The 9,875-nt window shown below is 37.1% G+C and overlaps 1 protein-coding gene across 1 annotated transcript; it reads left to right on the top strand.

The window, feature by feature from the left end:
• Positions 1-403: 403 nt before the first annotated feature.
• Positions 404-9,558, top strand: ESM1 (endothelial cell specific molecule 1). The gene is made up of 3 exons (XM_087715497.1): positions 404-1,207; positions 6,295-6,450; positions 8,144-9,558. The coding sequence occupies exons 1-3, from the start codon at positions 907-909 to the stop codon at positions 8,242-8,244; spliced, it is 558 nt and encodes a 185-aa protein (XP_087571623.1). The 5' UTR covers positions 404-906; the 3' UTR covers positions 8,245-9,558.
• The last annotated feature ends 317 nt before the right edge of the window (positions 9,559-9,875 follow it).

The raw sequence follows: 9,875 nt of genomic DNA, 5'->3' as shown, positions 1-9,875 counted from the left end.
AGTGCTAATCATCTAAAAGATGCTAAAATGATAACTATCTGAGGTATGGAAAGATGAAACCACAGGTCCCTGACTTCTCTCTTCTCTTTGTTGTCTTTGGCATTGGTCTTTGAATGCAATCTACCTATCTAAATATTGACAGGGTCATTCTGTTTTGTTTCAAGGAATACTTTTCTCTGGCTTTTAAAATAGTGTTGCCAAACTTGAAAGCAGCTTTCTCTATCCTGCTGCTCTTGTTAGCTGTCTGAGGGATTATGGAAGTGGAATTTCAACACATCTGGAGGCACCAGGTTGAGGTAAAGTAACTATCTATTGTCTTACTGCTGCAGTTGAGAAAAAGGATAGAGACAGAAGCTACAAGGAAGATATATGATCTCTCTTCCTGACGCTTGGTGTTCCTTTCAGGGGGAAAAGTTTGTAAAGATTTGCAGAGATACAGAGCCAATGTGAGAACAACACTTGTCCTGGGAGAAGGTATGTAACCTATTCAATCTTTTTCCCCACCCCCTTTTACTCCTGTGCACTTTTCTGGCAGACATCCTTGAGCATTTGAGACGGATGTGAGAGAATTTCAGTCCTCACTGGAAAACAAGCCAACTAAACATAACAGATTACATCAGCTCAGGCTTTTCAATTCCTGGATGGTAGCAGCGTGCTAATCCAAACTTCATCCTGGATTTCGCAAAGTAAAACAAGGGAGGCTGGCAAGAGGACAGATTGAGGAAACTGACGACGGCAGGCCTTGTGGGCAAGAGGCTGTATAAAGCTCCAAAATTTGTAAGCTGATCTCCAGAACTTCCACATTGAGTTCCTCACTCCTGCATCCCTGAACAGAAGACATCTGACTGAACTTTTGCAACCTGTCATTGAGGGCGGTGGAATTGGGCTTTCATCCCACCAGGAGCCATGGCCAGTTTTCTGGTGCTCACTCTACTTCTGGTACCCATGAATGTTAGAGCTACCTGGAGCGCCAACTATGCAGTAGATTGCCCGGAGTCCTGCAACAGCAGTGAATGTAAAAATCCGCAGCATTGCAAGCGGACTGTATTGGATGACTGTGGCTGTTGTAGGGTGTGTGCTGCAGCTCTGGGAGAAACTTGCTACCGGACAGTTGCAGGAATGGATGGTGTCAAATGTGGGCCCGGACTGAAGTGCCAATTCTTTTCTGAAGAAGATGATTTTGGAGATGAGTTTGGTATCTGCAAAGGTAAAGAATGGTTATTGGATAACATTATCTATCATGACAATTAATGGTCAATGTATAGTTGTTGGAAATTGCTCCAATATACGTTATACACTGTGTGTGTGTGTGTGTGTGTGTGTGTGTGTGTGTGTTGCTCCAATGTATATAAATACCTGCAGATTTATGCTGAAGTAGGATAATTATCCTGTGATTGAAAAAGATAGTTATGGATAGTATTCATATACCTAGCACATGTATCTTCATTTTACCAGAGTTCTGTAAAATGATTCCGAATTTCTCTGCTTAGCAGATTGGAAAAGATTGACTAAAGTACCCAAGAAGTTGAGCATTTAATCCTAATTCTACTGGCACTCTATTACCCATGGGGAAACAATGTGCAAATATTATCTGAGAGATTTATAAAAGTATTTCAAAACTGCTTACGTCAGTATTCTTTCTCAGAGATATAATGTATTTTTATATGTGCAGCTATCAAGAGAATAACACCTGCATTTTATAACGTGGACATAAGCTTTAGAAGGAAAGCATAAATATGGTGATTTACTCTGGTTTCTCTTCATATTGTATACATCTTTCACCTATAGAAGTAGAATTCTAGAGTAAAGATAGAGCATGGCGGATGCCCAATGAGTACATAATTCGAAATAAAAACTGAAAAAGAACATGAATAAAATAAATCTCAGAGACTTCTAACTCTAAACAGCAACCTCTGAACCCACATTTTGTTGTTCAATAAGTAAACAAGGCTACCAATATGATTTTAAACTCCCACTAATGTTGATAAAACTCCCCTTCTCCTTTAAAATATGCTGGGAGATAATAAGGATCCTTCAGATACAAGGTTCTGAAATCTTCTAAAATATACTATAGTCATTTGAATGCCTTTACAGAGATTTTCTTGACTGTTAAGAACAATTTATGTAACTATCAGGTCACTGCCAATAGGAAGTAAGAGAATGAGATGCTTCTGTTATCCAAAATAAACATTCTGAACATTCTTTCTCTCTCCCCTTTCCTCTGACAGAATATAATTTTCTATCCACTGTCTAAATTGATAAATCCAGTTCAGTCTTAGCCAATTAATTTATTTACATAACCTGTAAATTGGTTATTAGCTCTTGCAAACATGGGGGTTTCTTCATGTGTCCTCCTTCTATTAGTAACAAAGAAAAAAAGGATTCTATTATTCAAATACCAGTAATCGTTTTTGGTCATATAAGGTGTAAGTTTGCACTGTAAACAGATACACATATAAATCCGGTTTAAAGTATAACATGTTTTGTATATTTTTTTTACAAGTTTCCAACTTCAAAATACCAATGTTGATGATGATAGTATATCTTGCTTTCCTGCGTATACTAGTACCTAAAAGTTGGTTAATATGTTATGTACTGCTGTGTACTAAAGCAATTAACACTTCTCTGCAACTAGATTAAATTGTTTAGTTTAAATCATTTGCATTTTGGAAAAGGAAGGCCCATGCATATTGCAGCCATTAAACTTTTGATCCATCTAGATTCAAATCTCAATTTTAGATGTTGGTTCATATCTCAATTCAAGAATGCTTTTGACAGCCAGCTTAAATATTTCACAAGGCTGTTAAAGTAATTAGAATGTTAGAATAGAATAGAGCTGGAAGGGACTTTGGAGGTTTTCTAATCCAGCCCCCTGCTCAAGCAGGAGTACCTATACTATTTCAGATAAATGGCTATCTAGTTTTTTCTTTAAAACCCCCAGGGATAGAATGCCCACAATTTCTGAAGGCTAATAATAATGAATAATGATACCAAATAACTTCTTTTTAAAACACCCAGTATTGAGTAAAGTCTAGGATAACTTAATTTTACTAGAACAAAATCAACAAAGCCATGACTATTAGTAACAATAGGACTGTCAGGTTTGAGCTGCAAAAAGCCATGAGATCACAGGATGGGAGCAAAGAGACGAGGAAAATAAACCAATAGCAATAGCAATAGCAATTAGACTTATATACCGCTTCATAGGGCTTTCAGCCCTCTCTAAGCGGTTTACAGAGTCAGCATATCGCCCCCACAATCTGGGTCCTCATTTTACCCACCTCGGAAGGATGGAAGGCTGAGTCAACCCTGAGCCGGTGAGATTTGAACCGCTGAACTGCAGATAGCAGTCAGCTGAAGTGGCCTGCAGTACTGCACTCTACCCACTGCACCACCTCGGTAACCAAATGCTACCATGCAGTGGCTGTCTTTATTTCTGCATTCAAGATAACCATTGTAGGTAAGAAGGAAAAACCATGGTTAATAATTGCTTTTTAGGCATGCTCTCTAGCCTTGAAGAGAGGAAAAAAAACCCCTCACACTCCTACAATAATGATAATCTGTTAGAAGAAAAGGTGATGTTCCAGAAGTGGATGAGAGACATTTTTGTAATACATGCATTTTGGATCCTGAGATGGAGCAGAAAGTTCTGTCTTTCTTATGTTCCAAAGTGTAGATGCTGCATACTCAAATTTAGCTAAATTAGTTTGTCAAATTTGTCAAGACTTTCCCAATTCCCTCAGTCTAAATCATATTTACATTCGGCTGATATTTTTTTAAATTAAAAAAATGCTGTCATAAATATTCAATACTTTTTCTTTTAAATATTTAAATGGATAGCACAGGCATCCATTGGACCAGTGTGGGGAGAGAATGTCAAAATGGCAACTAAGAGTCTCTCCCCCTTTTTAATGTGTGCCATGACACAGATGCCCCTGTAGCAAGCATCTTCATTAAAGAGACATTGCCCCTTATTTTTGTGTTAGCTAAACATTATTGAAACTACCTTGGTGGTATCAACAGTTTAAACCAGGGGTGGGTTCCTGTCAGTTCTAACCTCTTCTATAGAAGAGGTTCCACAAATCTACAGTGCCGTTTAGAACCGGTTCCAGCTCCCTCCCCCCCGTCCGTCCGCACATCATCAAGATGAAGAGCGAGAGGAGGAATTCTGGGAGTTGAAGTCCACAAGTCTTAAAGCTGTCAAGTTTGAACACCCCTGGGGTTTTTTTCTAAAGGGTTAGGGGTGCAAGGGTCTTGCAACGTTCAATGCCAGAGTTCCTGAGCCAACATGACTGGAGGAGGAATTCTGGGAATTGAAGACCACAAGTCTTAAAGCTGTCAAGAGTGCAAGGGTCTTGTAACTTGACAGCTTTAAGACATGCCCACTTCAATGCCAGAGTTTCTGAGCCAACATTTTGGTTGTTAAACAAGAGCATTGTTAAGTCACCACATTTTACAAGTTGGCCGCGCCCACCCAGTCACATGGCCAGCAAGCCACTCCCACAAAGCACACCACACCTACAGAAGAGGTTCTAAAAACTTTTGCATCCACCACTGGTTTAAACCCATGAAAAAAATCTGTCCTTTTCCCCTCAAAGGTGATAGATATCTCCTTGTAGAGGTTTTAAGCAAGAGGCTGCTTAGAAATGAGGAAAGATTGCTATAGCCACAGATTTTGGCATCATGCAAAAATTGGATTAAATGACACCCAACCCCTTCCAGCTCATTGTAGGAAAGGATGTATCTTTTTTGAAGATGATATGCATTTACACATGAACATGCCATATGAAAACAAGGAATATGTTTATTGTCTCAAGCTTCATTTATTTTTCCCTGCTATTTCAATATTAATACAGTCCCAAGTCCAGTGAAATTGTTCTACCATCACTCTATGCAAACAAACCTTCAAATGAAAATAAAATATAGAGAAATAATGTGGGTAATAGCACTAGACTTTGTACTGATTGATGTGAACCATTTTTATACCTAGCCAACTTTATCCTCCCAAATTTGTATTTTAAAAGGCTGAAATCTAGGATTAACCTCTTGGAATATATATATATATATATATATATGTGTATGTATGTATGTATGTATGTATGTATGTATGTATGTATGTATGCATGCATACATACATACATACATACAGAGAGAGATACACAGATACACAGATAGATAGATAGATAGATAGATAGATAGATAGATAGATAGATAGATAGATAGATAGATAGATAGATAGATAGATACAGAGATAGATACAGAGATAGATACAGAGATAGATACGGAGATAGATAGATAGAGATAGAGAGATAGAGATACACAGAGATAGATGATAGATAGATAGATAGATATAGATAGATAGATAGATAGATAGATAGATAGATAGATAGAGACACACACAGATAGAAAGATAGATAGAGACACACACAGATAGTTATATAGATAGAGATAGATAGATAGATAGATAGATAGATAGATAGATAGATAGATAGATAGATAGATAGATAGATATAGATAGATACACACAGAGATAGATAGCTAGATAGCTAGATAGAGATATACACATACAGAGACACACACAGACACACACACAGTTGAAAAGAACATATTTATGAAACAAAGGTAATTTATTTCCAGTGTAGGAAGATAAATATTTCTATAATGAATTACTATGATTACTATTTTCATGTTATTATATTATTATTATATAATATAATATTATTATTATTATATGGTAAAACCTTCCTCATTTGGAATTCTCGGCTTGTGTTGGAACACAACTCTCATAATTCCTAGGAGTTCCAGGAATTGCAATCCCGTATTTCTGACAAAACATTATTTTGAGGAAAAGAGTACTTACATAAAAAGGTGACATTTTATACCATCCAAGAATGAACACTTTTGAATCTAGTGATATTTACTAAATAAACTGAAAATAAAAATAATATGCAATAATGGATTACTTTGTAACAATTGTGTATGTTTAGGATTGTGAATCTTCTGCATATTTCTTGAAGGAAATGCCTTCCAGAAATATGCCTTCAAGAATCAATGATTTAATTTCATGGTATACATGCCTATTCAGTAAAATTCAAAGAGAGCAGAGGCAACTATATTTAGAATTGCATTCCTAGCATTCTACTTAACTGTTTAATTATCAAATTTGCATGCTGCTGAATCTTTTAAACTCATAGTGGCTTGCAAAATGCTGATGTAGAACAAAACCTTCTGCAATATAACAAATGTTTAAAGCATAGTGATATATCTATTGTTTTCTAATATTTTATCTTGCAGAGTGTCCTTATGGTACTTATGGATTGGATTGTCTAAGAACCTGCAGCTGTCCATCTGGCATATGTGACAGAGTAACTGGGAAGTGTGTAAAGTTTTCTTTTTTCCAACTGGCTGCATCAAAACCTCCCCACCAACGGAAAATACTGCCGCCTACAGGTAAACCTAATTGTATACATTTCTTGATATAAAGCAAGTTGTCAAACTCAAGGCCCACGGACCGGATGTGGCACGCGATGTGGTTGGATCTGGTCCGCGGGGCCATCCTGCTACCCAATGTGAAGAAGAAAGATCAGGCCAACGTAGCTTCGTTCTGGTCTACCCAATGTGAAGAGGAAACATGCTAGCAGTTTAGGGAATGGTGTCAAGATGGCAGTGGTTAAATGCAGCACTGCAGGCTACTGCTAGATCAGCAGTTCAGCGGTTCAAATCTCACCGGCTCAGGGTTGACTCAGCCTTCCATCCTTCCGAGGTGGGTAAAATGAGGACCCAGATTGTTGGGGGCAATATGCTGACTCTCTGTAAACCGCTTAGAGAGGCCTGAAAGGCCTATGAAGCGGTATATAAGTCTACTGCTATTGCTATTGCTATTGCCATGCCCACCCAGTTGGCCATGCCCATCCAGTTGGCCATGCCCACACAGTTGGCCACACACACACAGTTAGCCATGCCTGTCCATCCCCCCAAAGTCAAGCACAGTCCTGATGCGGCCCTCAATGAAATTGAGTTTGACACCCCTGCTGTAAAGCATTAGAAGATTTGTCCATGCCAAGGGTATTCTCATTCGCAAATTGCATTGAATTAATTGAGTTGTGTATCACAACTGTATTATATATACCCGAGAGAACCTCCTGGTAGATGACAATCCTCTGATGCTTGATGGCACATAATCAATGTTTGATTATCTTAATTAAATCCTTTATTGAAGCACTGAGCATTGCATTTGAATATTAACATTTTGATTCTTATGGAAAACTTGGGAGATTTATTATATCATTACAAATTTGTTCTATAAAAATATCCACATTCTCATCTCTCTTACTTGAACATTGTCCCTGAAATTACATGAGCATATGTAAAATCAAATTCCCATCATTCAGGTCATAAGATCATCACTAAAGGGTTTAAAGCAGGGATCACCAACCCATGGTCTGTGTACCGGCACTGAGCCATGGCATGATACCAGCAATTGGGCCATGCAAACAAGCGAAGCCCCATCTGCGGGATGCAGGCAACATGCAAAGCTATGCCCCCTCTGGTCTGCAGAAAACACTTTCTCCATGGAATCAGTCCCTAGTGCCCAAAGGTTGGGGGCCACTGGTTTAAAAGTTTCCCTTTCCAGTTGAGACCATTCAGGGGGATGATGCTCATCTCTGATTCTCAGCCAGGGGTGAAATGCTCTGAAGTCTGCTACTGGTTTGCTTGCATGTGCATGGCCACCAAACTTTTAAAAACTTTTTAAAGCATTTTTTTACTTCCGGTTCTCCCAAACTGGTACTTTAAAAATACTTTAAAGTTTTAAAAAGTTTAGATAATCAGCTGTGCTGTCCGATCGTTGGAATTTTCTTTTTACTTTTTACTTTTTAAAGCATTTTCTTTTACTACTACTATACTACTACTTTTACTACTTTTACTTCAGGTGAACCGGTAGCATTTCACGTCTGTTCTCAGCCTAGGGAGTCGGTATTGTCTGAGAGACACTCGTCATGCGGCCAGCATGAAAGATCATCATAATGTGTTGAGAATGGACATGATATTTAAAGTTCTTGATTCAGACAAAAAGTTAGTTAAAAATCCACATCTTGATTTAAAAAAAAACCTAATCCTCCTTTTTTCTCATTTAAACTTTCAGAGAATGACATGGGATCTGGCAATGGTAATTCCGTAGAAGAGGATTTTGTGAAGGAAAAAGACATTCACTCTCCAATCATGAAATGGCTGAATCCTCGCTGATATTAGCCTATGTGGGTTAGATTTCTAACCCATGCTTTCTTCTAACAGTGAATGTTCCACAAACCACTTTAAAACAGTAGATCTCTTGCAGAGGAAATTGTAATTTTTTTAAAAAGAAGATCCAGTTTATGTATCTTTGGGAAAAGATTGAATTTCAGCAAGAAACTGTGTACAGTGTACATGATTTTTGGAATATCTTCTGAATACTAAATGTATCATGAATTCTTGAATGTAAAATATAGTTGGAACTTGCATATTGCTGCGGCTTACCTATATATTGAAATATATATATCTCTTATTTTTTAACATTCTCAATTCTATACATCCTGCACAAAATATTTATTCATCAAAGAACTGAAAATGTATGGGGGATAAAAATTAGTATATAAATTGTCTAGACTGAAATCCTAATTGCAGGAGTAGAGTAACAATAATACAGGTAATAGCTGTTGAATATGGAACCAGTGTCGATTCTGAATCTTATAACATATTATTTGCCAGCAAGTCCAGTGAATACAGTAGGATTTCCTTTTCTATGAAGCATTCAGAAAATTTACTTTACAGTCACAATCTTATTCAGAGCTAAAACATAGACTAAACAACATTTTTTTACTGTTACCAATTAGCTTTACCCACATTTAGTTTTTCTGACTCAGATACAGATAGGTCTCCCCTTCATCTCTGAGTTACTACTTTAGCATTGCTAGCCTCAAAGATTAGTTTTTTTCCTGTTGAAATCAAGAAGATGGTAAAAGCTTTATGAATGACTGGTCTTAACAATTACCTTCCTTATGAGTAACTTATTTTGTGAAAATTAAATTGCGAAAGCTCTGTGTCTCATAATGTATTTATTGGGATTAAATTCATTATTTTCTTTTGCGATCAATCAAAATTTAGTCTGGCTTGAATTATGTTGGCTTGAATAGTAAAGCTGAACTGTGTATCTGAAGATTGCAGTTCACAATAAGAGTGCCAATACAATCAACATTACAGAAGTGCAAACACTTGCTCTCTAAGTTAATGGATCATTTGAAGGCAAATAAGATTTGAGGCTCCTTCAGGAATTCTGAGCTGCATAAAAAGGAGAAAGTTGCTTGTGTGGTTTGGTGGGCAGGATGAAAGAGTTTATTTAAATAGTGTTGTGAATATTTACATGAATATAACTCTTTCGTTGTTTGCTTTGCCAAATATGATGAATCCTTCAAAGTTGTGTAACTAACTAAATGCTATTACAATATAAGACTGTATTTCTATAGTTGTTACTTTTCATGTAATTAATCCCTAATAAAATGGATAAATCCTATTGTTTCCATATTCTGAGTTCTGTCCATGTTTAATTTAATTCATTTAAATTAATTTAATTTAATTCAACATACATACAGTTTAACCTTGGGTATGCAAATGTGCTCCTTCATTGTCATATTTTTGCACCAAAGGCAAATATATAATTCAGGTGGGGCTATCAGGCATCCAGTCAAAGGTGGACATATTCTCCTTTTTGTCCTCCTATCCTCTGTCCAGCAGGCATAGCCTTAAAGTCAAACACTGTCCGACTTTTGAGTGTCTCCTCTATAATGTGAAGTGGGCCTGTACCATTTTCACAACAACAGTCATTCATACTTTCATGTATT

This window comes from Thamnophis sirtalis, unplaced genomic scaffold, assembly GCF_051295495.1.
Source record: "Thamnophis sirtalis isolate CommonGarterSnake01/CBP01778 unplaced genomic scaffold, rThaSir2_p1.2 scaffold_5, whole genome shotgun sequence".
Taxonomy (NCBI): Eukaryota; Metazoa; Chordata; class Lepidosauria; order Squamata; family Natricidae; genus Thamnophis; species Thamnophis sirtalis.
The sequence above is the reverse complement of the archived record's forward strand: the minus strand, read 5'-3'. Positions and strand labels throughout refer to the sequence as shown.

What these genes read in the sequence shown, in the direction of transcription:
- ESM1 (XM_087715497.1), top strand. Translation starts at nt 907, where the DNA reads ATGGCCAGTTTTCTGGTGCTCACTCTACTTCTGGTACCCATGAATGTT. An exon ending in TGAGTTTGGTATCTGCAAAG is followed by an intron (nt 1,208 to 6,294) that starts GTAAAGAATGGT and finishes TTTATCTTGCAG; the next exon opens with AGTGTCCTTATGGTACTTAT. An exon ending in GAAAATACTGCCGCCTACAG is followed by an intron (nt 6,451 to 8,143) that starts GTAAACCTAATT and finishes TTAAACTTTCAG; the next exon opens with AGAATGACATGGGATCTGGC.